This window comes from Acanthaster planci, linkage group LG21, assembly GCF_054643075.1.
Source record: "Acanthaster planci isolate LZ-2023a linkage group LG21, COTS_SCS, whole genome shotgun sequence".
NCBI classification, from domain to species: Eukaryota; Metazoa; Echinodermata; class Asteroidea; order Valvatida; family Acanthasteridae; genus Acanthaster; species Acanthaster planci.
In genome coordinates, this window is record NC_141797.1 from 8,454,534 (window position 1) to 8,482,042 (window position 27,509).

Here is a 27,509-nt window from a genome sequence, read left to right on the forward strand (position 1 = left end):
TCACTGTTTTTAAGAGTGGGTTTTTTACTTTTTGAGAGTAACGAATGGCACCGTTGATTTTGCATTGATCTAAACAAAAACAACACACACAGATACATAGAAATCCAAGGAGTGTTGACGCAGAAATATAGTTTCGCTATTTTGTGTATATCAAGTTCGCCGTCATATCACTGTCGGCGTGAATAATTTGTTTTATTTAAATCACACAAAAGAAAGGAATGCCTGTGGCAAAATGTTCAGATATAAAAATAAACCCTGACCTCAAGTGTGGCTCGAAAGTTACAAAGAAATTGGCCAGGCTGACACATTGATGCCACTACCTCCTGAGCAGCGGGTATCTGCAACATGGGTTTAAAGGCGATAACAGAAACTATGATCTCGGTTGAAACCAAAAGTTTACTTATTGCAGACGCTCTGTTTGAAAGAGTCATCAACGAATCCTGACTAGAAGTCAAGCCAATATTTGTATAAATGGACACCAGGTCGATTATTTAAATACAAGCCAGGAATCGGGAATAATGGAAAAATAAGTAACTGGAATAAAACCAAAAGTACACATCGCCGACGAAGGCCACACGTGACGGACACGCCAGAAATCCTATAAAACTGCCGGGGTTTGGACGGCGAATACTAAGCCACATCCCGATCACATCTCACCATGCAAGCACCAAGCCTCCTGTTCTCGCTGCTCCTCGGAGCGCTTCTGATTGGTAAGTCAGCTTTGGTTGTAGCTCAGGTGAATATGGTCCGCGTAAACGAGGCGATGTTGTATTTTCTTTCACTGTTGAACTGAAGACTACAGGACACATGGAAGACTTCGCTGAATCGTCATATTTATGATGGCAACACAGTGCAGCCTGATCGTTTTCTGCAATGTATCATCCCTAGACATTTGCACGAGTGTTTCATGTTTCTTTGGGACTGTCGAGTAGTTTCATTTGCAACAGAAAACGTTGGTCTGGTTGTAATATTCGAGGGGTACAGTGAAATATTTTATGACTGGCTCCAGAAAAATGGGTAATAAGTCGCCAGATTCAGGTTAGGAGTTTTTGATGTGACTGGATTGTGTACATCAAAAGCTACATTTTGGTATATAAACGACCCCTGTAGTGAGTTGCGTTCCGGAGATATACAGACATCCACACTTTCGGATGCAATAAAAGCACTTTTTGAGAAAAAGCTCAGAAAGTGTAGCACTTGGAAATGCAGTGTTTTGTAGGATTTCCTACAGAATGATCAATTTTTAATCTTTATTCATCAGTATCCATGTTTGTAGTCACACATTCCGAAAATATATAAATGTATAGAAGCTATGAAAGGAAAAAACAAAATCACGTTCTTGAAGAAATTTTGCCCTCTCCAAATAGAACAGCTCATAACATGTTGTGTCATCGCGTGTCTTATTACCCTTTTTGCAGAGCGGGTCACATTTAACAAATCATCAATATTCTTTACAGGTATCTGACTTCTTTGGCATTGAATGTGACATTTCGTTTTTAATTAACAACATCAGAAAGATCGATCTTCCAAAACCTATACTGACAATGCTTAGGTGCGAAGGGTCGAGTCCTTGAAACGACCGGATTACATGTGCTACAAACCAACATGACGGTACAAATACTGAGGTTCGAACGGAGTATTCAGGAAACAAATTCCACCTGTCCGAGTTCTTTCTGTTTCAGGACTCTGTATGTCTCGTCCGCCAAAGGTTCACCAACGGCGCCACCAACTCCGCCAATGTAAGTCCCCTCGTGTCAATAAACCTAGGCAGTTTACAGACAAGGAAAGGACGTTTGAGCAACACTCACCATCGCATCATCATGAACTAATGAAGCGTCAGCAATCCTGTATGATATACGTAACTTATTTGGACCTTATGGAACCCTAAAAGAGCCGGGGGATCCACCCCATCAACTTTTTTCCCGATATCACTGCAATGCATTTTCCAGAATAGCCTTTATGACTTAGTATAGAATATCTCTTTGAGGTCATTTTGACTCCCATTTGTGAAAATCAAACATGCCGTTCTCGCGTAGCACGCATGTTTCCGAGACGGGTGAGCCAAAAAAAAATGTATACTTCTTCCTCTGCGGTGCTCGATGTTAGCGCACTGGCACACGGGCTGAGTTCAAACTTCACCCTTGAAATGACAAGGAGCGTGTGCACACCAAGTCTTACATGACTCAAGCGCGGCACGGCCGAGTTTTTAGCTGGGAAGCCAATTCCACCCCGGCTGTGAGATGGGCCAAAATAACCCGGCTCTTTTGGAAGCCGGGTTTCTTCGTGCACACCAGAAAAGGATCAAAGAATCTCTGAACCGATTGAATCAGAAAGACTCATGAATCCCCTGAAACGCTGCCCTTTAGTCTCTACTCAAGTCTTGCCAAGACGGGTTCTTCCAATATAAAAGTGTTTAATCGGCGTGCACCCATTTTACTGTCTTTTGGATTACTGATGAGGTCAAGGAGAATGCGCCCTAAGTCGACAATTGCAGCATTCATGAAAACAGTCACGATTTTTGTCATTTCCTATCTGTAGCGGGTAACTGCAGCGAAGCGTCTTATATTTGCAACGACGGAAGCTGCATTCCCGATTTCTATAAATGCGACAAATGGATAGACTGCATTGGGGGAGAGGACGAGGTCGGCTGCGGTAAGTGCTCCTTGAGATAAGACTAGGAGCAGCGGCCAGTTTTATCTGTTTTCCCCCAAGCTGCATATAACCAGCTATTGACCAATATAACGTACCCCAAAAGTCTTCTCTCGATTCGTTCCGCGAACTTTCCCGTGACCTGAGGAGGCATTTCCTGCAGCTAAGTCAACAACTGATTGTGTACACCTCTGTTGATACCCAGTGACACTATGGCTCCTTTTGAATATTAAAAATAACCTTGCAATTTTTTTACACCCGACACTCAGCAAGGGTGATATTTCTGTAAAACGCCGGATGAACGCCTAAACTATAAAACGAAAGGTCAATACATATTAAAAGGCCGATACAACCCGTAGATATAACGTTAGAGAAAAATCGCATTTTCGGGTTACAGCTGGCCCAGTTTCCCACAAAGTCAAAATGTAGACAAACTGTTGGAGAAAAACTTATAGAAGTACATATTACATGACCATATTTCTTAGCTTGATGTGTTATCGCACCCCCATCCAGTCTCGTTTCCAAAATTTCTGCAGCCAGGAAATTTCAGGATATCGGTCATTCCCGGCATGATTGCCACCAAATCGCCGGTCAGAATTGACGCAACTGACGCTGCACACAAAACGCGCTTGCCAATCGCTTCAGTAGTTAAGCAACTATATCACATTCTGCCTTGGAAAGATTTGAAGTCGGGTCCACCCCCCACCACAACCCTCTGACCTTATTGGTTTTATAGTTGTGCATTTTGCTGAGCTTTCCTCAAGCTTGTCTCTGTGTTTGGTCGACAGCCTGTGACCCGCTTGACTTCAAATGCAACGACGGCATTTGCATCTCTTCCTCGTTTCAATGTGACGGAATTCCGATGTGCCTTGGTGGGGAAGACGAGGCCGGTTGCGGTAAGTGTGAATTCATGGAGCGTTGCAACCGATAGGAGAACCCTGAATTATTCCGCTGTTGTTTTGTCTGGGTTGAAGATTCAGAAGTGTTTAAGGTATCAGTATTGGTAAAAATAAAATGGCGTGATTTCACGGATTGCCTGATCAATACATTGTCTGTTAATTAATTTACATTCATTGAAATTAAATCGCGGAGGGTCGGCCATTTTTGTCGACCGTAAACATGAAAAATGGACTCTCCATAGCAACGTCTTGGTCGCACAATGTTCTGTGAATCGCCCATAATCGTTAGACATTGTCGTTTTTCTCTTGTTTTACTCCTCATAAAGGTTGTCTGTCTAATCAGTTTACCTGCAACGACGGAAGATGCATCCCCGGTAGCTTTAAATGCGACAAATGGATAGACTGCAACAAGGGAGAGGACGAGATCGGCTGCGGTAAGCTTTGCTTGAAATAAGGCTACGAGCACCTGCAGATTATCTTTTTGTTTTCCAAGCTGCATAAAGTCAACGATACACAGATATAAGATAACTCACAACTAAAAGTCTCTGCTCAGTTCATTCGGGTAGCTTCCCCGTGACCCGAAGGTCGAGTCATGACGATTAGGCCTAGGGGCGTCAGTGTAAAAGCAATTTTATAATCCAACGATGGAAAATCTTCTGCGAATGTGTAGAGACACCAAACATTGAATACCATTGCTTTTAAAATTAAAAAAGAAAATAAATTGGCAAATAGATAATACAGTGTTTTCAGTACAAAGTAACACTCGACACTCACCTAGGTGATAGTTCTTGTAACTGCAAATGAAGGTACTAATTTAACATAAGAAAGGTGTATATAGCAAACGCCGGTAGAAGCCCCACGAAGGATGACAATCACAGGAGATGGTGGGGAAATAATTCTCATCACCCACTTGTTATGGTAGAACCCGCTTGATACTATCTTCCTCCTGTTACGGTTCGTTAGAGAAAAACATCACATTTGGGAAAACAGCCGAATTTCCAACTAAAGAAAATTGACAAAATGAGTCTTTTGGACGCGTGAGCTCGATGCAAAATACACACGAGTTTCCTAAAGCTTGTCTCTGTGTGGCAGTCATGCTTTTATGTTTCGATATTTGGGTAAACCTGTCATGGAATATGCCAGAGAATCGATCAAATTTACAAATACCTTTAGAAAGGTCAATATATTAAAGGCCGATACAACCCGTAGATACAACGTTAGAGAAAATCGCATTTTCGGGTTACAGCTGGCCCAGTTTCCCACAAAGTCAAAATGTAGACAAACTGTTGGAGAAAAACTTATAGAAGTACATATTACATGACCATATCTCTTAGCTTGATGTGTTGTCGCACCCCCATCCAGTCTCGTTTCCAAAATTTCTGCAGCCAGGAAATTTCAGGATATCGGTCATTCCCGGCATGATTGCCACCAAATCGTCGATCAGAATTGACGCAACTGACGCTGCACACAAAACGCGCTTGCCAATCGCTTCAGTAGTTGAGCAACTATATCACATTCTGCCTTGGAAAGATTTGAAGTCGGGTCCACCCCCCACCACAACCCTCTGACCTTATTGGTTTTATAGTTGTGCATTTTGCTGAGCTTTCCTCAAGCTTGTCTCTGTGTTTGGTCGACAGCCTGTGACCCGCTTGACTTCAAATGCAACGACGGCATTTGCATCCTTCCCGAGATGGAATGTGACGGAAATCTGATGTGCCTTGGTGGGGAAGACGAGGCCGATTGCGGTAAGTGTGAATTCATGGAGCGTTGCAACCGATAGGAGAACCCTGAATTATTCCGCTGTTGTTTTGTCTGGGTTGAAGATTCAGGAGTGTTTAGGGTACCGGTGTTGGTAAGTATAAAATGGCGTGTTTTTTTTCTGAAGCACGGATTGCCTGATCAATACATTGTCTATTGATTAATTTACATTCATTGAAATTAAATCGCAGAGGGTCGGCCATTTTTGACGTTTCGTAAACATGAAAAATGGACTCTCCATGGCAACGTCTTGGTCGCACAATGTTCTGTGAATCGCCCATATTCGTTAGACATTGTCGTTTTTCCCTTGTTTTACTCCTCAAAAAAGGTTGTCTGTCTGATGAGTTTACCTGCAACGACGGAACATGCATCCCCGGTAGCTTTAAATGCGACACATGGACAGACTGCAGCGGGGGAGAGGACGAGATCGGCTGCGGTAAGCTTTGCTTGAAATAAGGCTACGAGCACCTGCAGCTTATCTTTTTGTTTTCCAAGCTGCAGGAAGTCAACGATAAACAGATATAAGATAACTCAAAAACTAAAAGTTTCTGCTCAGTTCATTCGGTAGCTACCCCGTGACCCGAAGGTCGAGTCATGACGATTAGGCCTAGGGGCGTCAGTGTAAAAGCAATTTTATAATCCAACGATGGAAAATCTTCTGCGAATGTGTAGAGACACCAAACATTGAATACCATTGCTTTTAAAATTAAAAAAGAAAATAAATTGGCAAATAAATTAGCAAATTAATTGCAACCGATCCGACTACCCACCGCTAGTAGGGCTCGTACACCAAATACGTCATGCTATGAGCAGGTTGGTATCATAGGATCGTAGCAGGACTATGTTTGCCACACTTGTGAGCCTGGCATGAGAAGCACCCCCACTTGCCACACCACAAAAAGTTACTGCTGCGGTGTACAAGGTAAAACTTGTCTAGCTTACAAGTGTGGCGAACTTAGTCCGTGCCACGATCCTACGATACCGACCTACTCATAGCATGGCGTATTTGGTGTGCAACTCTACTTATAAGTAGCGGCGGGTAGTCGGATCAGGTGCAAGCCTTACGTACGTTGTCCTACCCTAAGTTTCGTGAATAACACTTTTGGCCCGTCTGTAACGTACAATGCTGCAATGCATTTATTCAATATACAACGGGCCAATGAAAACCTAAGTATCCCATAAATTGTATTACTGCCACAAAAGCTATACCACATCCAGGGGGGTCTGAGGGAACATATTCACCCCAGCATCTTTTTAGTTGAATATGTAAATAATATAGCGGTCTGACTGCGTTCTTTTTTTAAATACGCGTTTTCTATATGAAGTATTGGTCAGCGTCGAATTGGTTACTGTCATGCAGAGAGCAGCAACTCAATATTCTTTGTCAGAGAGCAAATAACAGTGACTCGAAGCAACGCATTTGAATACGGGCGATTAACATTGCCAAGAGGTCGCCTCGGAGAGGCTTTGTTTTCCAGTGCATTGTGGGAAACAGTCGACGGAGGATTTTTGCACCAACCCGCCCTGTGCGCGAAGAACTCGAATTGTCCTCTGTTTTGTTTCGTTTGTTTGTTTGTTTGTTTGTTTGTTGGGGTGTTTGTTTGTTTTTGTTTAGGTTGAAGATTTGGGAGTGTTTATTCTTCAAATTCGCGTCGGAATCCCCAAAATAGTTTTCATAATACAGGATGTACAAGAAAGTCCTGTTATACGCCCGAAAGGGCATGTGTATGCAAAATGGATTCTCGGACACTGGTCCCCTTTCGAATACAGCTGACTTTTTGAAACTCCCTCTCATTACTTTCATTTAAATTAATTAAGCTGACTTACCCACTACTGCGTACCCTACTTCTTCGGCGTACCAACCTTACATTGCAAATTGCCAAGCCGGTCAATTCCCGTGCGTTTTCAGCGACGATTGCATCACCTACTTCGACTTGTGCGACGGTGAGGCTGACTGCACTTTTGGCGAGGACGAGTTTCAATTTGTCTGCGGTTAGTCATGGGATCGCCAACGACTTTGGCTAAATTAAAAAAATGGAGGCGGCCTTAGTGATTTTATTTAAGGAACAGATCAAATTATTTCCAAGCACCACGTTATATAATTTTAAACAACATCAGCGTTTGTTTAGACAGGCAAATTGGCAATACAATGTAACAGCAGCATTTTTTGGGTCAAAATCTTGCTGCAACTTTCTGTAAGTTTGCCTAGAGGTGGTTGGATGTCATAATTCCCTTTCATCAAAAGTTTTGGGCGGCACATCTACTCTTTCTGTTTGGTGTCCAACACGATACAGTAACTGTGCAGATTTGGTGTTAATTACATAGATATCTTTGGCGGTTCGAAGAGAGCTACCAAGACAGGACGGAACAAAATGATGCGAAAGGTCAAGTCGAGGCCGTCGAAGAAGGCTCTGCGCAAGTGAAATCTTGACAGGTAAGCAACGTGGAGTGTCCTATCTCCTACCGTCACTGCTAACGTCTTTCTTGTTACGTCAAAGCCAAGGTTTTCGTCGAACTTCAGTTGGCTGATTCTTGGCACGCCCATAAGTTGAAACAAGCCCCCTCCAGATCTCACTTTTTCACATACTGAGGGCATTAAGTATGATTTCTTGCCTGGGCAGGCGTTAAGTCCTGCTTTGCACATTGCGAATGCCTGACAAATTTCCGCAAGAAGTTTGCAAAGAAAAGAGAGCTTATGCTTAGCCAAAACTTCATGGGTCGTGGAATTTCTGTTTTCATTAAGCGTGTAATTTTATCCAATGTGTTTGTTCAAGTTGAACAATTAACATTTTAAGGAACTTTTAGGTAATCTTCCCAGCTAAATGTGCACTGTGGAGCCTCTAGACGATTGAGACGAGCTCACAACCTCACAACACCGCAGGAAACCTCAACACATTTTTCTTCAATCATGTGATTCATTTTAATCGTGCGTGTTTATTGAGAATACTTCTGCCCAGTGACACGAAGACTCTTGGTTGCGTGCCTTCACATTTCAGAGAAAAAAGGAAATATTTCCTGCGGTAAATCTTTTTATAGGATTGCAGTCATAAAAAATAAAAAGTGAAATAAACACCAGAAGTAGGTGAAGGGGTCTGCCCCCCCCCATCAAACCGCGATACCTTCGCTGCCACATTTGAATACTTGGGAATATAGATTCTTCGTAAAACACAACACACAAGCAAGCGCTTATTTTTTCAATTCCCTGATGTGCTCCTTATTTCCTCTGCTTTTCTGTCTTTTCTGCTCTTGTCGAAGGTAGCCCTGGACTGAGATGACAACATTGCTGGAACAGACAATCCGAATATCAAATTATTTCTGTCTTAGTTTTAACTTCTAGCAAGCAGTAAGCTATATCCATTTTTTTCCAGTTTGTGTGGGTAATTTTAAAAATGATTCAACAACTTGTTGGAGACTCATTACTCAAAATGAAATGACCAGATACCTTTTATACGCATCTTTACAAAGAACCCAAACGTCTGGATTGAATTATGTTTAAGGGCGATAACCATCTCACACCTGTTCCTTCGGAACAGAACAGAGAGGCTTCGCGTGGTAGCCTTTTAAGAGGCTAATTCTTGCTTTGCACAAGGAGATTTCTCTGTGCATACCCTGTGGAACAAAACAAGAATGGCCCGAAAGATGACATGCATGAAAACTTTATTTACGCCACCCTTTTGGAGGGGTTTGAAACATTAGGTCAAGAGAGAATATTTCTCTCACGGGGACGAGGTGGATTCTATCCTCTGCCGTTATGGTTGGGTTATAGTGCGTGGATATTATTACAGAACAACTTTACCATTAAGACCTAAAATCAGAGTTTAAGACCACCTAAATTAGAGTTTATGAATTTTTCTTCCTTTAATCAGCAGTAACAAATCACAATCATCATTCAGTTTCCCTTCTTTTAGTCCTGTTACTTCAGTTTCAAATAAGTGACTTCAAATTCTTAGAGATGTAGCTAATAAAAAGTAGTTAAAAAGGAATGCTTAGTCTTGTTTAGAAGTTTGTTCATTTATTGTGGATTGGTGCATTGCTCAATTCAGTATCTAGAGTAGTCTGGTTCCCAGATGCAAGGGATCTTACCATCTCTTTCAATTCAGGGGTTAAGTGTCCCCCAAATGGGTACCTGACAAAAACGAGGAAATCTTCCCTTTCCCGAAAATATTCGAAATGTTCCGAATTCGTCGTCGTCCACATTCAGATAGTATCTTCTAAGTGCAATTGCGCGTTGGCCTACTGGTCAGCGGATATGCACGAGTAAATCACTTTTAATTAAGAAGGATACAGGCGTGGTCATTGTGGGTGTATTAACGTCGGCCGCTGTCATTGGCTCGTTTTGTTTGAAGAGATAAACACTGCACAATCAACGTGACCGACAAAGCCGAACATCGCACCCCATCGCCTGCACCTAAAAAAAAGATTTCTTTCGGACAACCCAGCGGGGGGTGGTTATTGAATATTGTTCAGTTGTGTTTGTTTGTCTTAGGCTGAGTTCGGGCGGCTTGTTCTCGTATGTTAACGAACAGCGTGATTCGTTGTTCTTGGGTTGGCCGCTTGAAGGCCGGGAACATACACCCGGTTGTCGCTGATAGTTAGTGTCAAGCAGCATGCAATATGGCGACGTACATGTACCTTATTCGAGAGTTACTGTTTAGATAACTGGGCTGAATTCTTTTCTATTTAAACAGGAACAGTCTTGTCTGTGTTACGGAAAATGATCGATGTTAATTTTACAAAACTTCCTGCTGTCTCTGGCTTTTTAAGCCACCAGTCTACTTTTTGCACCTGTTCAAAAAATCGAAACGAGTTTTTCGTGTGTGTTCCCATAAAACCCTGACGAGGAGGTGGTGTGTGATCCTGTTCCGAGAACAGCGTTCTTGGGTCATGTTCCTGCTGTTCGAGCGCGAGAACAAGAAAATCGTGTCAAGAACAGGCCGCCCGAACTCGACCCCAGTGTCAACAGGTACTTCCTTGTGTATCTCGTGCCATTGTGTATCGTGAAAAGTACATCCTGAAACTGAAATACATGAAATGAACTAGCTCCTAACCCAGACGGGACTTCCCTGGTGACCCTTGACACGTTGCGTCATGGACTATATCTAATCGTGGGTGATATTGACCTAAGATTCTATCGAGAGTCGTCAGGAATCATCAGGTCATGGAATCAAACTAAATCTGCTGTGCAGTCTCCGCGGAAGCTGTCCAGACGCTTGGGGGCAGCACATACCCCCGTACACATAAATTACTACATTATAAGCTCGTTTTCTTGACTCGCTTATCAAATTTGGATCACTGACTAATATTGTTGAATTTTGTTTTTCAAACATGGCTTACTCTCCGAACAGGCCAACCAACACCTGGTAAAAGTCAGAGTACTAACGTAGCCAGTACAAAGACACAGAAATCTTTTCGATTTCACTGGGCCGTTGAGTTTGAGCCGCATTTTACAGCAGTAAACTTGCAAATGCAAAAATGCCAAAATGATTATTAATTGGCCTTATTTCAATATTTTCCTTTGCAGTTTCCATAATTCTTGAAGCCATTCTCAGGCCTCTGAATTGCCTACGCTGTGTTTCTAACAGGTTTGGCTATTCAATTAATCACGTACACGTAGAAATACAACATGGTCACTGCAAGGCACAATCTACTCATCCACTTTGTTGATTTGATTTAGTAGTAAAGCAACATATGCGATTTTCAATCACTCCGGGGATTCCTTGCCTACAAACTGACGACATACTATCTGATCAGTGCTGCTCAAAGTGTAATTACAAGCGGCAATGCATCCGACGGAAACGGGAATCGAAGGGAAAGGGCAACGTGGCTTTGTCTCAAGAAATATATCGCTGTGAAATTGTCAATCCTGGAAACAAAATCTGTTAGAGTCTCACCCGCTGATCGTTTAGAAATTTTTTTAGCTTAATTGCCTTTTGTTAACCTGTGGGCGCATACATTTCTGGGTTCACGTTTAAACACGTTTAACTTAAGACATTTCCAAAGGAAATGTGTTGAGGATTGTGTTTAAATACTTTTCCATGTTACACGTTGAGCTCTGAGAAATCTGCTTAGCCTTTAAACTTATGCCTAATCGCATGCCAGTGTAAATGTAACAGGGAAAAATGACACACTATGAGGAATTAGCAAAACAACAAAAAACTCTAACTAAACCAAGGATCTTTGAAGGAAAAGTCGCAGGAAACTGAATTAATAAGGACTCAGACACCAATATTTGACTTCAAAAAAAAAGGGACAAAAAATAATTTATTAATGAAAAAGTACAGGAAAAATGAAAAAAAAACAAAAATGACTCAAGGACTAAAAACCACCCGAAGACTAAGACTTTAAAAGACTCAAAACCAAAACCAAAACCAAAACCCAACACAGTACGTAAAAATGGACCTTATGAGTTTACACTCGGACTTCAATCTGTAGGAAAACAAGAGAAGTAGAAAACATACATACATGTATAAGAAACAACAAAATTTCTAGTGCATTAACTACAAAGAACAGGAAGGAGAGCAGGGATTAACACATCATAAAACTGAAAATGTGCACAGGTCTATGGGGCTCATTAAGTATTCAAATCCCCTGGCAAGTCCAAATAAACAATCAACTAAGGAAGAGAAGACAAAGAAAAGCATGTTCTGAGGCAAATGGGTGGAAATACTTATACATCACTAACATTCCTAAACTAAAAAGAGTAAGAAAGGTAACAAAATATGAGAAAATCAAATAAGTATAGATCTAAAAGATGATATTTAAGCTTATAGTGTGTTTCTAGGCATAAAAGTTAGACAAACTTAGGAAAACTCTAGTGATTCAGAAAACTAATAAGCAGAAAGAACACCTTGGCAAAAAAGGTTTAGAAACTAAATAATATTGGGGACAGAGGGGAAAATTAACTTTATACATGAAAAAGAAAAGTTTAGAAACTCACCACTGACTCCTAGCAGAATAGGACTCAAGCAGAGAACCACACTCCAGTTAGGAGGAACAATACATAGGTACATGTGAAGGTGACTGGTCTCTGCTGATCTGCTACACTGAGTGTGACCAGACCATGTGGTAACTCTATATGGGGGAAGCCAGGGCTTAAACAAATAAACAGGGGGGCACACTACTAGAAGAAAATCAAGAACTCTAAACTAAAGTTAAACATTTTAAAGGGGAACTACTTCTATGTACAAACGTGTACTTAATAACATAAACATTTCTGGCTCTGCCACATAAACATCAGTAAACATTTCGTGGGTGGAACGCGTCAAAAAAGTGAGCGAGGGTTTAAAAACGCCGTATTTGTATACACATCGTAATAGTGATTGGTGATTCCTAACTCGGATACTATCCTGAAAGGTGTGAGTTCACTGTTTCCACTGATCCTGACTTCTGTTTTGAGGGTTTAGTCGGTGGCTTTTCTGAGCTTGACTGCACGCTGCGCTGAGCCATAACAGAAGAGAAGATTGTGTAAAGGTAAGGGTTGAGCGAGGAATTGATGGGCAGAACGAGCACCACGATCCAGGAGAAGACCTCAGCACCAACATGCACCGCCCCGGTCTGGGACAGGATGCCAAGGAGGATCACCGGCATCCAGCAGACAAAATCCGTGCCCACGATCAACGCCATCTTGACGGCCATCCTGATCTCGCGGTCCCGGTGCGAGTTCCTCTTGACTTTGCGCACCGACCGCTTGACCTTGAAGAAGATGGCGACATAACAGACAAGCACGACCAGGAAGCAGGTGAGGTTGACTCCGAGGAACAGGACGATAGACAAGATCCAGGCGGGCTTCCGGCCGGTCGATGAGACGATCTGCAAGGCTTCGTCGTCCCCGAAGGGGTTGTCGATGTCGCTTGGTTCCAGCCGGACCCCGGCGGCCTTTGTGGTGAGGGGCAGCCCGATGCAAACGTCGGACAGACCGTAGACGTCGGAGTTAGAGTCTACCACCAGGGTCGGCACTACGCTCAGGCAGAGGATCACCACCCAAGCCACCAAGGCGACCACGCGGGCAGACTCCTCGCGGATCCGGAACTTGCTGAAAGGGAACACGACGCAGAGGAGACAGTTCAGGCTGATCAGGGTGACAAAGAACACCGAGGCCTCGCTGGAGAGAACCGACAGGATGCCGGCAATCTTACACCCTACGCTGGCCCGCCACCCAGCCGCGAGTTTGGAGTAACTCTCCCCGAAGTGGATGTCGGCGGCTGCGATGATCAGCATGTACACCCCCATGATGAAGTCCGAGACCGCTAAGTTGACTACCAGGAACGAATGGGTCTTCTTGGCGGAGTTTCCCTCGCAATGCCGAAGCCTCCAGACGATCACCGCAAGATTACCAAAGACGGCACTTATCGCCAGGACCCACATGCACGCGCGCAGGCCGTCGTTCTGCATGAGCGACCCACAGAGGTTGAGTGGGGGTTGCGCCTGCGTGGTCTGGCAGCTGCTAATCTCAAAGTCCCGTATATCTCGCAGAAAGTCGCAACAAAGTCTGTAGTCATCAACAACACTGGAACAGATAAGTTTTTAAAATGAATCTATGATTGGGAATCATAATTGAAATACATGTACACAGATCATACCAAGGACATCACCTGCACATAATTTTGATTGTAGGAAAACTGAGGAAAATTACAATTTTGCAGAGGCAGGGAGGGAGGCAAATGCTCCTGGTTTCACGTCGAAAGGGACATCTTCGACAGCATCTCGAACCAGCACTCTGCAGAAATCAAAAGAATGTACAGACACCAGAGGAAACGGTATTCTAACGTCAGTGTTCACTCTACACCTAACCAACATTAATGGCCAGAGAGAGCATTAACAAACCACTTACAATGTTTTGAGTTTGACGAGTCCGGCGAACGCATTCTCCGCTATAGAACGCACTGCTGGGACATCCGTGATAATCCTGTGGAAAATAGGTGAGAAGAGACACTGCTCAAGGCAAAAGCAGTTCACGGAGACACCAGATACAATCTATTATGTCTTCACACTTTGAGGAAAGATATGAGCTGAATTTTATGGTCGATATGCCTCCCCCGAGCACATCCGCGAAGCGCAAAGGAACAGGAAACACGCAATAAGATTTACTCACAGAGCTTCCAAGCTGTGGAGTTCCGCGAATGTTTCCGATTCTATCTCGGTCAACTCATTCCCAGAGATGTTCCTGTCAAGGCCGTAAAGTAATGGACACGCTCAGTTCAGGCAAAGATAACGAGTACATCCACATATCAGCAATACCGAAAAGAGAGCTTTTTCGAAACGAGTGGATTCGGCTAAGACTTTGGTTTCGCTGGTACCACTCAGAGCTTGAATATGTGATTTTGAACGCTGCTTAGCAATGGCTTGAACCAGCGAAACCAAAGTCTAAGCGGAATCCACTCGTTTCGAAACCGCTCTGAGTGGTACTTACAGATAAGAAAGATTTCCCAAGCCGTAAAAAGTTCCCGGTGGAATAAAGTACAGCATATTATACGGCAGAGAGCTGGAAAAAAAAAATCATTAATCACTGTTATAATTCTGAACGCCATAACTAAGTGAGCAAACAGGAAACAAGAAAAGGGTTGCAGCAATTTTTGTTTGGAGCATTTTCGTCACTTGTTTTTCAGTTAGCTAGCTCTGAATATGGGCGATTCACAATAGTGCGCCACCGAGAGTTTGCAACACGTTGGCCAATCATAACGTGCGAAATGTGTCGACCCTTTCCAAACGCGCGTTGGGTCGACAAATTTTGCGCACTGAGATTGGCCAACGTGTCACAAACTCTTGAAACCAAAGTTTTTTTTAAGTTGGTCAATGGTGCACCACTTTGTAAAGAGGAAAACCAAAGAAAATCATCCCGAGTTTTGTATTAGGGGCTGCACTTACAGAGAATTGAGACATTTGAGCTCTTTGAACAACCCAGGTACCAGCTGTATGGAACTCTGATTCGTTGCACCAGTGAGCTGGCTGTAAAAAAGAAAATAAACAAAAAAAATACATCCGTGTGTTGTAGAAACTTGGCAAACAGAATACGGGCAATTCACGATAAAGTGCGCCACCAAGAGTTTCAAGTTTACAGTCGATGCGCTGCCGCCATTGAGTGCTCTTTGGGATATTTGATTGCTTGAGTCGTTCTCTACACTACTATACACAAAACCATCATTTAACCTCCTTGAACCCATTAAGTACTTTCAAATTTTCAACCAAGATAAACAAACAAAAATTGAAACTTTCTGCGCACAGGCGCAATAAACGAAATAAGACTTCGATGACTATATATCCCACAATGCATTACGAAAAAGCCTCTCTGTGACAACCTCTTGGTGGCGCACTGCATTGTGAATGGCCCGTATTAAAGGAGATTTCAGCGGCAGAGTGCCTCTGATCATCCAACTCTTGCGAACGTTACAGGCCAATTGAGTTTTTTGTTTTGATCTTTCAACAAATTGGGCAACCTGTCGAGAATGGGTTATATATGGGAGTAAAATGAAGGGTTAATTGTTCTGTTTGGTAACAAGATTCTGGTATTTCTAAAATAAGCTATTTGTAAAATATTGCTTTTGTTGGAGATTGCTACTTTAAAAGACTTCTTGACTGTTGTCGTGTCTTTGTTGTAAACGTAGCAGACATTAATTTTGCTCTAAAGGTATAGATCTGTTAGGCCTAATTTGCATTGCATTATGAATATTTTTTTTCTTTTTTTTGTCATGGTAACATTTTTAACCGTAGACTTGGAACTATCCTCATATAGAAAGGAACGTACACTTTTTTTGCATTAAATAATTACGATAATGAACTGCTCTTAATTCCTTAAGCCCTTATCTGTAGCATTGCAGATGTTTGCTAGGTTTTGTTTACATCTCCATTCGTCATCGTTTATTCCACTGAGGGTGTAACTGTTTTTCCTCAACAATACGGACTTTTCACAATAGTGCGCCACCAAGAGTTTGCAATGCGAAATCTGTCGACCAAATGCGCCTTTGGAAAGGGTCGACAGATTTCGCGCGTTGTGATTGGCCAACGCGTCGCAAACTCTTGGTGGCGCACTATTTCGATCGCCCTTATTTAATTTTTCTCTTTCCAAATGATGCAAGGAGAAAGAAAAGGAGCATAGGGGCGCCAGGCGCAGTCATGACGAGCCCAGGCAGCAGAGGCTTGAAGTGATGCAGTACTTACAGTGCGGCAGTGATCCGTGCAATGTCTTTCACGTGATCGGATTCCCAGCCTTTGGTGCACAGAACGTGGAAATCATCATTGATGTACTCACAGGAACAGTTTTCGGGACAGCGTTTCTCGTCTGGACCATATCGACAAAGTGAACATGTAATACGGGCGATTCACAATAGTACGCCTCCAAGAGTTCAGAACGCGTTGACCAGTCACAGTGAGCGAAATCCGTCGACCTTTTCAAAACGCTCATTAAGTCGACAGGTATCGCGCACTCTGATTGGTCAACGCGTTGCAGACTCTTGGAGGCGCATTACTATGAAGCGTCCATATTACGATAAATCCTGAATCCATTTGCAAGCATGTTTTTATACCACACATTACTTGTCGTATTTATTTTTACTGAATAATCGTCAGATACCTTTGGAAGTGAAAGTTTGAAATCGACGGAAATTTATCGAATTATATTAATATTCATTGAATTTTTGGCACCTAATGTATCATTAATTAATTAATTCGTTCAAGATCCAATTGTGTCCCGTGTATCATCATACAAGGTGCTTTATGTCCTCAGGACCATTTCTTTCCGTGCGAGGACGTAGGACATCCAGACATCATCGATCGCAACGGACATATATTTCTGCACAACTATGGCGTACGGCATCAGTGGGGTTCGCAAGACGATATCTCTCTCGTTTTTTACCTTGCTTGTCTTCCTAAGAAGTCACATTGTGAGGACAGCATACTGAGGACATCAGATTAACTGTTTCCCTTACCGCATTTGACCTCATCATCGCCTTGCTCACAGTCAATCGTGCCATCGCAAACAGACTGCGGAAGAATGCAGGTCCGTGTGCCACTGCAGAGGTAGGATGACGGACAGTAAACTTCATCTGAAATAAGAAAGAAGCCGTAAAATAATTAAGAAATAAAAAACCTTGTGGTAGACACCCTGGGAAGAGGTTGGAGATGATATCCTCAGAAGGTACGTAAAAGTGAAATTGCTCAACTGGGCCTGACACATTGCATTTACACCTGAGTCATTATTTGCTATCGTAAGATGCTTCTCAAATCTCGAATACTTTCCGTTTCAGGCTTTGTCTTTAAATATCAAACCGCCTCTGAGCTTACTTATTATGTTCAACTTAAACAAAATTATATTTAAAGCAGAAAAACGGTTTTGCATCATCCAAATCTTGAAAGATGGCGGAGGTGGGCACAAGAGGACACCACTTTGTCAATTACACTTTACCACAAACACTTTCATCTTCTCCTTTCAGGCAATCCTGGAAGCCGTCACATTCAGCCGAAGCCGCAAGGCAAGCTCCGTCCTCACAAAGGAATTCGGTTTGGTTGTTGGTGCACCAGTCTAAGCAACACAGACACCAATGTTAAGTCTTTCTGTTCATTTTTTCACCACAGACTGATAAAAGGAACAAACGGCCTACGTACAAACGCTTTACAAAACACTGGCGTTCTTTAACACCCTCAATTTCAAAAGGACATGGACAACGATAAACACCAGAGTTTTTCAGTTTTTACTGGTATGTGAAAAATCTCACAGAAACTTGCTGTGTGTTAGTTTCGAAAAGTTACAGTGTTGTAATCCGCTGGAGCAGAAGCACCCCGCCATTGGTTCAACAGAGCCATGCTTGTTCGGAATGTTCGTTTTGTTGGTAAGGACGCACAGGAAGTGCAAGTACAGTCGTTCGTGAACCAGCGAAATGAAGTTCCTGCCAAAGGAAGCTCCGTTGCTAGGAAAATCGCGCCCCCTTGGTCCAGCTGTGAGCCCACGTTATTAGTGAGTACGACATAGGGCCTACAGCAGCGAATCCGTAACCAAAGTAAAATATATCATTACCCGTTGATCCGTTAAAGTCGACATTGCTGAAGCGGATGTGGTAACCAGTGAGTTGGATGTTTGAGTCCGTCTGGAAGCGGACAGTCACCTCCACCGACGAGTTGAAGAGGATGGAGTGGATCTTCGTGGTCCCCGCCAGGGCGAAGGTAAGCTCTTCGCCGTGAAAGTTCAGCCCGGTCAGCCGGGCCACGTCCTCGCCGACCTCGGTTGAGAACGCCAGGACCTGGACCACCGTGCCTGGGCCCGTGCCGCGGGTGGGCTGCACTGCCCACTTGCAGTAGAGGCCAGCCGGGTAGGGCTTCGGGTAGTTGGGCGACTTCACGTGGACCTCATCGCCCAGGAAAGTTACGGCGTCGGAGTCGCAATCCACTAAGGAAGTCGAACGAGAAAAATAACTTCAATTTTCCCTGGGTCCAAGCCCCCATCACCTTGAACTGCTTGCAAGAACAAAGTTGCCAATTTAAAGTCCATCGACAAACTTACGAGGAACCTTTCTGGGAATATCAAAAAGCAGTTAAAGCTCTGGAAAATTCCAAATAAGTAATCATCTGTGGACATACAACATTTTTGTTTTCGGGAACGGAGTTGGAATGGAATTAGGAATGGATCTAGTGATGTAACCATCAGGGAAAATGGGGTCAAAAGCAAATATGTCACAGTTGCCACACCGGAAGGAACAACGCCACTTTCGGTAATTTCCAAAAGGTGGAAAAGGTGAACCACATTTCGAGGAAAACGATCCCCCCAAACCCAAAACCTTTTCACAGGTATGTCAATGGCAGTACCCTATTATGTGTAAATACCTGCAATCGTGGATGTTCCGTGTTGTTATCCTATTGTTTGGACAAGCATTCTTCGGAAAAAATTCCCAAGTCACGGTGATTACCCAATCAGAAATCTTTTTCCCCTTTTGAAACAAGCTGGAACAGTTGCACCTGTTACTCACAGTCTGGGCACACTTCCCCAGCCTTCTCACCGACACAAATAAAGTCTTTGTAGTCACAGGCCGTCTCCCCTGTTTTACAAGAAACTGCCGGGGAAAAAAAGTTTGGAGAATTGTTAAAGAGGACGAAACTAACCGAGGTTAACCAGTTTTCCGTAAATTTTAAATCCGCCAAAATTTCAACTGGGGAAAGCTACCACAAGGCGAGAAGACTAGTCTCCCCTCAAGAACAATTTTCTTATAGGAAAGTACATCATGTATCCCCATACAGTTGCTCCAGGCTGTACGGTGAGGGAGGTATAAAAACCTGAAATTGGGTCTCCCCTTCGGTGGCACCCGATCCGACCACCCACTGCTACTTATAAGTAGAGCTTGCACACCAAATATGCCATGCTATAAGCAGGTTGGTATCATAGGATCGTAGCATGGACTACGTTCAGCACACTTGTAAGTGTGGCATGAAAAGCGCCCCCACTTGCCACACAACAGAGAGCCACTGCTGCGGTACACAAGCTAAGGCCGTGTCCGAAACGGGCTTCCAGAGCTACGGCTAGGTCTATTGTCTGCGCGTCTCCACGCATTTCCAATGGAGCGAAGACCTAGACCTAGCTCTAGACAAGAGATTCGGATGCAGCCTAAGCTAAAACTGGTAGCTTACAAAGGTGCCGAACGTAGTCCATGCTACGATCCTTTTAAACCAACCTGCTTATAGCATGGCATATTTGGTGTGCAAGCCCTAGCAGTGGGTAGTCGAATTGGGTGCCGGTGTTGCAACTGAAGTTCATAAGCATTCTGAACAGCACCAGTTAACTCAACGTGGAAACGTGGAATCCAGGGGCTCACTGAGAGCTTTATCGCAAACGTTCGTTGCACTAATATTCGCTGGGTCCCTCGCTGTGTCTTGGTTTCAAAACTAAAACAAGAGGGAAACCAGACTTTACCTTGGTCTTGGGGGAGCTGTTCAGCTCGGAGCTCAAACCCTTGATGTGTGAAGAGCGCGTCCGACGAGAACAGCATATACATCGTGTGATACTTCGAAGCCACCCTCGAGGGGGACATGTTGCTGTGAGAGAGAAAACTCGTGGTCAATAATTGAGTGACCATTCAGACATACAAAACAGTCTGTGCTTATAATAATAGATTTTCTCAGTGCCTGATATCTTGCGGCCGTGTAAAGTATTTCATTAACCCTAGAAGATTACTTCTTTCAATTATTTCATTCTTTTGAGGCAAGGGATATTTTACCCATTCGATATCGTCTTTTAAGTGGCAAAGTTGGTTGAAATACAAGAAGACGTTACAGACTTTAAAAAAAATTAAAGTCATTGGACAGAGAGTTTGCAATACATGTAGTTGCTGACATATCTTAAAAAGGCACAATACTGTCACGGTGCCAACTGCACTCGATTTTCTGAAGAAAACCGAAAACTCACCCACTGTGCTCAAGAATAACGTCACCCGTCGGGTCGAGGCCATTGCCCATGAGCAACTTGTCGTAGCCCAGCTCTGTATCAAAGGTCAGGAAAGTTATCATGACCCGGAGGCCCAGCTCAGCTTGGAGCAGATACGTGCACTGGACGCCGTCCGGGTAATAGTTGGGCCAGGCCGGGGAGGTTAGAGTGACCGGCGAGGTATCCGTAAGATTGAAGAAGGTGTCTCCACAAGGCCCTGCGTCGTTATAAGGTACCAAGTGTTAGCAAAGACTGTTGGTTTAATGACTTGTGGTATGCTCTGGGCCCCCAGCGGGACCAAGAGGGCGCAATTTTCCAAACAACGGGGCTGCTTTGGTGGGAACTGCACTTCACTGGCTCACGAACGACTGTGAAATGCATGCATTGTAGTCGCGTCACTGCCAGCCAAATGAACCCTTCCCACTAACATGGCGAAAGCTTTTCAACCGTTGAGGAGGTACTCCTGCTTAAAGGCGAATATGCTCCGTAAGGCGAAAATGATCCTTAGACTGCGGTCTTTGCTTCCTAATATATACACGTTGTAGTAAGTGGTGCCATATCAGCAACTAGTAAAGCGACTGAAAACTGTCGTGTACATTGGCCCCGAGTGGTCGACTAGGTATATCGAACTACCATGGGTATGATCTCACGTACCGCAACCATTTTCATCCGTTCCATCCTCACAGTCTAGACGCCCATTGCAGATGGAGTTGAGGGGTAGGCACTCTCCTCCGACAGGGCAAGAAAACTCACCTTCGCCACAGGCACCTGTCAAAATGGTTCATTATAGCAAACAGCGTGACTTTCCGGTTCATGGCTAGCGAAAGACAGACAAAAAGACCCGCCAACACGAGACAAGACCAAATGCCTTCACCAGGGCGCAGATCTGGGGGTGGAATCACCCCCCCCCCGCTCTGATAAAAGCAAAATAACACCAGTAGAAGAGTGAAGTAACTGTTACAGTAATAACACAAAGATGATGACATCCTGTAAGGGTTATTATTTGTACGCGGTGAGCGTTTACTGGGGACTGGTTTAGGTGCATCAAGGTAGGTACAGCAGTAATAATTCCATGCACTTTCTTACGTCTTCACCTGCTCTAAATACAAAACCGTGCGTGGAAACAGGATTCAACGAGCCTGACGCCTCCAAAAGGATTCCTAGCTTCATCCATGTTACTGGAAAACAGCCATGACTGACTAACATTCAAAATATACAACGCACTCAACTGAGCCATCGAATGACTCCATGCTGACTAACCTCCAAATTTTACCAACACACTCAAATGAGCTGTCGAACAACTCGCCACCAACTAACCTTCAAACAAAACCAACGCACTCAACTTATCTGTACGGCAACTCGACACCAAAGTGACACACCTAACGGTTAGCTTTGATATTTTATTCAATACGGCAGACACTGGAAAAATCACACACCTCCAAATAAAGGGATATAACTGCCTCTCTTGCGTACGTTGGGTTTTAAAGGCAGGAGAATTCTTACCGCATCCAACTTCATCTTCGTGTTCTGGGCAGTCGATTCGTCCGTCACAGCAGGCTGACAGCTCTACGCAAGTTGCTCCTGACTTGCACGCCCAAGACCCGATCGGACAATCTGTCTCGGGGGGATAAATAACATGAACCAATTTTTTTTGGGGGGGAGGGAGGGATGGAGGATTCGACATCAAACGTACCCAAAATATCTGCTTGATGTGAACTGGGAAAAACAAGGCTACATAATGAAGAAACAGTTTGTCTTATCAAATGTTTCCTTGATCTAGTAACGATTTACTAGAACATCGCTATTAAGCTATCACTACCGTCTATAGTGGTGATAAAAAGAGTGGGTTATCTGGCATTCTTACCAAGGATTTTCATCTGACTTTACCCACCTTTTTCCAGAAATGCCTCGAACTGTAGCCAAAAGCCCATGTTGATTAATGGGTAGTAGCAGTCTTCGACCAGTACCCATAATCTGGGGCCATTCGACGTCACCGTGTGCGGGTAAGTCCAGTTGCTGGTGGACGGACTGACCGTCCGGAACCCGTCGGTGGAGTTGACGTACCTGCTGTAGGGACCCTCCCCGAAGATCAAAGTGCAGCTGGTTGGGTACATTACTGTGACCCGGATCCGAGTTTCGGCCGGGGACACCACCTCCCAGGCGCTGTCGTCGTGGATCCCCCGGCGGTCGAGGGAGTAAGCACTCGCGTTGTGCGTCAAATTAACGCGAGAATCTGCGTCGGAGTCTGTATGGAGAGAGTATTAGCAACACACCAGTGTTGCTTCGAGTTCACCACAAGTCTCTAGATGTCCCTTTAAGTTCATCAAAAGTCCATCACAAGTCATTTAGTCCTAGGCCAATTCACAAGTATTCAAATGAGCGGTGACAGAAGCATTCTTTTGTCACTGTTCACCCTGTTACTTGTGACTGGTCTTGTGAAGGGACTTGTGACTGGACTTGTGAAGGGACTCGAACACTACTTCAATACACGAATGACTTTACCCGTTTCAACTAATAGAATTAAGTTTATGTTCACGGTTATATAAAAAAGCAATGTGCTGGTGAACTCAAGACGAGAACTTCATTTTGGAAATCTAATCAGGAGAAGACTTACAACATCCGTACTCGTCGTTGAAAGCACCGCAGTCGTTTAAACCGTCGCAAATATACCTCTGCAGGACGCACTTCCCGCCAGGAATGCATTCAAATTGGTTGACTGCGCACTGACCTTCAAGGGAAAAATGACATGCATTAGCTGATGATCAAAATTCCCAAAAGACGTCCAAGGCTAATTCACCCTGTCAAAAACTATCTAACCTAACCCTCACCCCCGAGGATGTACGCGAAATCAGATGATTCAGGATATTTATGGTTAAAGATTGAGAACCGTTTTCTGTGTGTTTGTTTTACAGATCTGAAGTATAAAGGGAGTGTTTCTCCTTCTCTATTGGACATTAGACTTCAAGACTGCAAGGACATTTTGATCAAAATGCTGTATAGGTGTGAAGTTTGAGACATTCGGGTACTGTATGTGCGGCGCGTTTCACTTCATAATACAAAGCGTGTGGTACAGTTCACTGCCGGAGGAATATGGAAGTTTCACAGTAGCGCGCCTCCAAGAGTTTGCAACTCGTTGGCCAATCGCAACACGCGAAATCTGTCGACCCAATGCGTCTCTCGACAGTTTTCGCCGGACTATATCCTGTGGCATTGTTTTCAAAATGTGAATAGTATAAACCCGACACAAGGAAACTGAAATCCTTACCGCATCCCAGTTCGTCTTCGTGTTGAAGGCAGTTACTGATGCCGTCACAGCGGTAAGCGATATCGATGCAAGCCAAAGTAGACAGACATTGGAAATGCCCATCACCACAGTCTAAGGAGACACAAAAAAGTACGCTTTCTGTGTAAAGATCATGACCCGCTTTAGGTGAAGGAAACGCTTTTTTGGCAAGATATACACTCTAAAAACTCCTGGGTCAGACTGACCCAGAATCTGGGTCCCATGGGGCCTGATCGTTTCCCGGGTCAAATTATGACCTGTTGTGGGTCAGATTTGAAAAGAGCCATCTTGTACTTTCCAACGATTAATTATCAGTTCTCCGTTGTTTACTCATTGGAGAACTACACTGGCATATATTTCCAGTATAGTTTTAACTTTATATCGGTCAAATAAGCCAAAGAGACTTTGTTTGTTTAGTTGGATTTCACGCTCCGTCGACTAGAGCCAGGATGACGATAAACAAAATGGTGAAAAGGTGACTTTGTGACGTGGGTGTTTCTTTTGATGACAACACAGACAAACGTGTCGACGGGGACGACCTGGAAAGTTGTGATTACCTGACCGTGTACTTGTCAGGAACCTGCTGTCCACGACACAGTGATCATGGCTATGACACGTGGTGACGATGGAATTAGTGACACCATTGATAATGACAGGTGTTTTTTTTAATGAAGTGGTTACTGACATTCATTGCAGAAGTGCTATCCATACCATTAATCATGTGAGCTGTGAGTACAACCTCCATTTGCTCCAGGAAGTCCACACCCTCGTTAATGAGTTGAACCCAGAGGCTGGAGCCGTTGAAATAGAGCTTGGCGGGCACAGCAGTCTCGTGGCGAACTACCAGGAGCGATGCAGCCGTCGGTAGCGCCGCCTCCCCGTCGTCGAACTTTAGACTCAGTCCCTGGCCGTTGTGGGAAAAGGTCCTCACCACAGCCTCCAGACGTGTCCCGGCCGGAGCCGTGACCCTCCACAAGCAGTCGAATCGGGCTGGTAACTCAGCCCGACCGACTGCCTCAGCAGCAGGCAGGTGCTGCGTCGGCAACGGGTCAGACCGATTGCTGCGGTGAATCTCAAAAGCACCCTGTCCCGATTCACTGTCGAATTCGGCCACAAGAAAGACGGCATAGTCCGCATACAGCTCTACGCTAAATCCACCGCAGGTATCTAACAGGAGAAAAGCAAATAACGGCTAACCTTTCACTGAGCTCCGATACCAGGCAGATCATCTCCGCTGTGGAACAGAGTTTGGTACTATGCAAGGTGGGATGTGGATCTAAAATTGGAATAAGTGTTCTCTTCTGTAGTTGCTCTCATACAACTGGCCAACCAATATCGAGCTACGCCAGCGAGTGTCCACGACATGCACTGACAAAACTAAACACTTGAAATCCAACATACCATAAAACGTGAAGAAACGAGCTCAACATTACCACAGTTCATCTCGTCCGAAAAGTCCATCCAACTGGCTTTCCCGTCACAAAGCGCTTGCAGGGAGAGGCAGGCATTGTGCTCTGTCAGTAAGATCTGATTAATGCCACAGACACCTGTCAGTGTAAAAACAGAAAGGTGTTGTTCGGCCATCGGTAACCACAAAATTGACACTGGGGAACATTTCAACTGCATAGATTGTAAGTAGTTTCTTCGTAATGATATCTTATGTAAGCACACCGAGGCCTGCACTAAAAAGTGGTTGCTTAATTCGGCTATGTTAAATAACCTGTTTTTTTTAATCGTTTTGAGTCTTTAATTTCAACACTTTTCAACATTTTGAATTATTAAGCTTTTAATATCGTTCACTGGTTTTCTTCCTTCGATACTTATTTCCATCAGAGGATTTGCATGGCTGCCATCTTGCAGGCCAGTGCTTTTTGTTCCACAGGGTATGCACGGAGGAGGCTTTCCTATGGGAACTAAAGAACTGCCCTCCAAGATGGCCACAACGCAAAGCCTCTATTATTATACCTGATGTCTCCTGAGCTCTGATGTTCAACTCCAGACTTGCTGCTCGACTGGTATCCCTGAGCGTCATGGATCTAATCATGGCCTCATTCCCTCGGGTGAAGAAGGATGTGCCGGCAAGATTTGCGTAACTTTCCATCCACGGGGCGTCAGTCAGCGAGTCATCCTCTACGTTGAGGTAGTGAAGGTCCTCCTGGTCCACCGCGATGACGTTCACGTAGATGACAGTCCCGGGATCACTGGCGACTAACCAGCCGCAGAAGTAGTGGTAGAACGCAGGGACGGTGAGACGGACCGTGACCTCAGCCTCGCTCGTTAAGTTGATGAAACTAGGTCCGCAAACAGAGACTGCAATATTCGAGAAGATCTCTTAGAGTCTTGTGAAGAGTCTCTAAGAACGCGGGCATTCCAGTGTTGTAACTTTGTGCATAAAGCAGACCAGGGGTGCGACCGGAAATTTAACCAGGGGAAAGGCAGGCAAAGCAGGGAAAGACGGGGCCCAGGGCAAGGGCGAGGCGCGGTATGGAACGCCACGGCCCGGTAAGGTGTCAAATGGTGCTGCTCATGTTTAAAGGCAGAGGCAAGGCTAAAATTCTGGGGAAAATCCTTGGGATTGGAAATCCATTTCACGGGTCTTCCTTGGCCGGATTCGATCCCCGAATAGAGCCCCCTGTGCAGCAAAATAGCCTGCAAGAACTTTGACCTTAACATATTGTCGCATAATGCAATACAGTGGCACACTGATAAGTGAGGCTAGTCGGCGTCACGAAAGTTTGCATGCAGAAGGCCACGGTCTTGCATCACACGATAATATATTAGCATCTCAATTAGAGCATGGCTATTTAGCTGCACAGGCCTCGCTTATAAGTAGCGATGAGTAGCCGGATCGGGTGAAAAGAGATGTGGAAGGTGAAGGAAATGACCGCTGCTTAAATTGGAAGGTGTCTTGTAATGACCACTCTTCGGAAAAAGAGAAGGGATACCTACAGCATTCGAATTCGTCCATGGTGTTGCTGCACTGGGCCACGTTGAAATCACAGATGTCTCTATGCTCGACGCATTCACCATACCCGCAGTGGTATTTTGAGGACGGGCATTCACCTAATAGGAAAGAGAAAAAATAAAGCGAAGCAGGTGGAAGCAGTGGGTCAACCCCGTTTGAAAAGCCATGGAATCTTTGAAGATCCATGCAAGACTTTGCCGAGAAATTCCGCAGAGGCCATTTGGAAGTCGGGTTCCCTAACACGATTTAGAGGGACGTATAAAGCGTAACACAGTGATTCCTCCCTCCAGAAGTCTGTTCACAGCGTTCACTTGAAGTCCAGTCTGATGATGTGCAGTATGAGTCCCAAGCTGGACCAACACAGGGCGCAATTTTCCTAACAATGGATGTTCCATTTTGGTGGTTCTAAAATGACTATATGAACTGCACGCTATACGGTGGCGTCGCTATAACGCTCTCCAGCATGGCTCTCATCAAATGATGAGGGGGTGCTTCTGCTCATGATCGATTGTTGGCGAATTTGAATGAACTGGCGGCTTACATGAACTTTCCAAA

At 44.3% G+C, this 27,509-nt stretch overlaps 2 protein-coding genes across 6 annotated transcripts in view; one reads left to right on the forward strand and one right to left on the reverse strand.

Moving 5' to 3' along the window:
• Nucleotides 1-555: 555 nt before the first annotated feature.
• LOC110990372 (uncharacterized) lies at nt 556-9,295 on the forward strand. 5 transcript variants are annotated; one of them, XM_087131105.1, is made up of 10 exons: nt 556-710; nt 1,683-1,847; nt 2,539-2,652; nt 3,438-3,545; nt 3,875-3,982; nt 5,186-5,293; nt 5,635-5,742; nt 7,125-7,298; nt 7,632-7,740; nt 8,562-9,295. In XM_087131105.1, the coding sequence occupies exons 1-9, from the start codon at nt 659-661 to the stop codon at nt 7,727-7,729; spliced, it is 1,035 nt and encodes a 344-aa protein (XP_086987231.1). In that variant the 5' UTR covers nt 556-658; the 3' UTR covers nt 7,730-7,740; nt 8,562-9,295. The 5 variants fall into 5 exon arrangements, with proteins under 5 accessions (XP_086987231.1, XP_086987234.1, XP_086987233.1 ...); XM_087131104.1 differs by having other exon boundaries at nt 557-710; nt 8,566-9,295; XM_087131106.1 differs by having other exon boundaries at nt 558-710; nt 1,683-1,739; nt 8,566-9,295.
• LOC110990376 (uncharacterized) overlaps nt 9,146-27,509 on the reverse strand; it is a 30,226-nt gene continuing 11,862 nt past the window's right edge. Inside the window, exons 12-33 of the mRNA XM_087131465.1 lie at nt 26,939-27,052; nt 25,955-26,299; nt 25,423-25,536; nt 24,701-25,156; nt 23,972-24,082; nt 23,321-23,434; nt 22,598-22,951; nt 22,210-22,320; nt 21,361-21,474; nt 20,689-20,923; nt 20,197-20,318; nt 19,259-19,342; nt 18,313-18,681; nt 17,697-17,820; nt 17,228-17,367; nt 16,461-16,581; nt 15,171-15,251; nt 14,716-14,787; nt 14,398-14,469; nt 14,137-14,211; nt 13,939-14,022; nt 9,146-13,812 (exon numbers count right to left, since the gene is read on the reverse strand). Of these exons, the coding sequence (XP_086987591.1) occupies nt 12,648-13,812; nt 13,939-14,022; nt 14,137-14,211; nt 14,398-14,469; nt 14,716-14,787; nt 15,171-15,251; nt 16,461-16,581; nt 17,228-17,367; nt 17,697-17,820; nt 18,313-18,681; nt 19,259-19,342; nt 20,197-20,318; nt 20,689-20,923; nt 21,361-21,474; nt 22,210-22,320; nt 22,598-22,951; nt 23,321-23,434; nt 23,972-24,082; nt 24,701-25,156; nt 25,423-25,536; nt 25,955-26,299; nt 26,939-27,052 (4,577 nt within the window). The 3' untranslated portion in view covers nt 9,146-12,647. The remainder of the gene's footprint in view (nt 13,813-13,938; nt 14,023-14,136; nt 14,212-14,397; nt 14,470-14,715; nt 14,788-15,170; nt 15,252-16,460; nt 16,582-17,227; nt 17,368-17,696; nt 17,821-18,312; nt 18,682-19,258; nt 19,343-20,196; nt 20,319-20,688; nt 20,924-21,360; nt 21,475-22,209; nt 22,321-22,597; nt 22,952-23,320; nt 23,435-23,971; nt 24,083-24,700; nt 25,157-25,422; nt 25,537-25,954; nt 26,300-26,938; nt 27,053-27,509) is intronic.

Coding starts and splice junctions, on each gene's coding strand:
- LOC110990372 (XM_087131105.1), top strand. CDS start 659: ATGCAAGCACCAAGCCTCCTGTTCTCGCTGCTCCTCGGAGCGCTTCTG. Junction 3,546..3,874: donor GGAAGACGAGGCCGGTTGCG/GTAAGTGTGAAT, acceptor CTCCTCATAAAG/GTTGTCTGTCTAATCAGTTT. Junction 3,983..5,185: donor AGAGGACGAGATCGGCTGCG/GTAAGCTTTGCT, acceptor TTTGGTCGACAG/CCTGTGACCCGCTTGACTTC.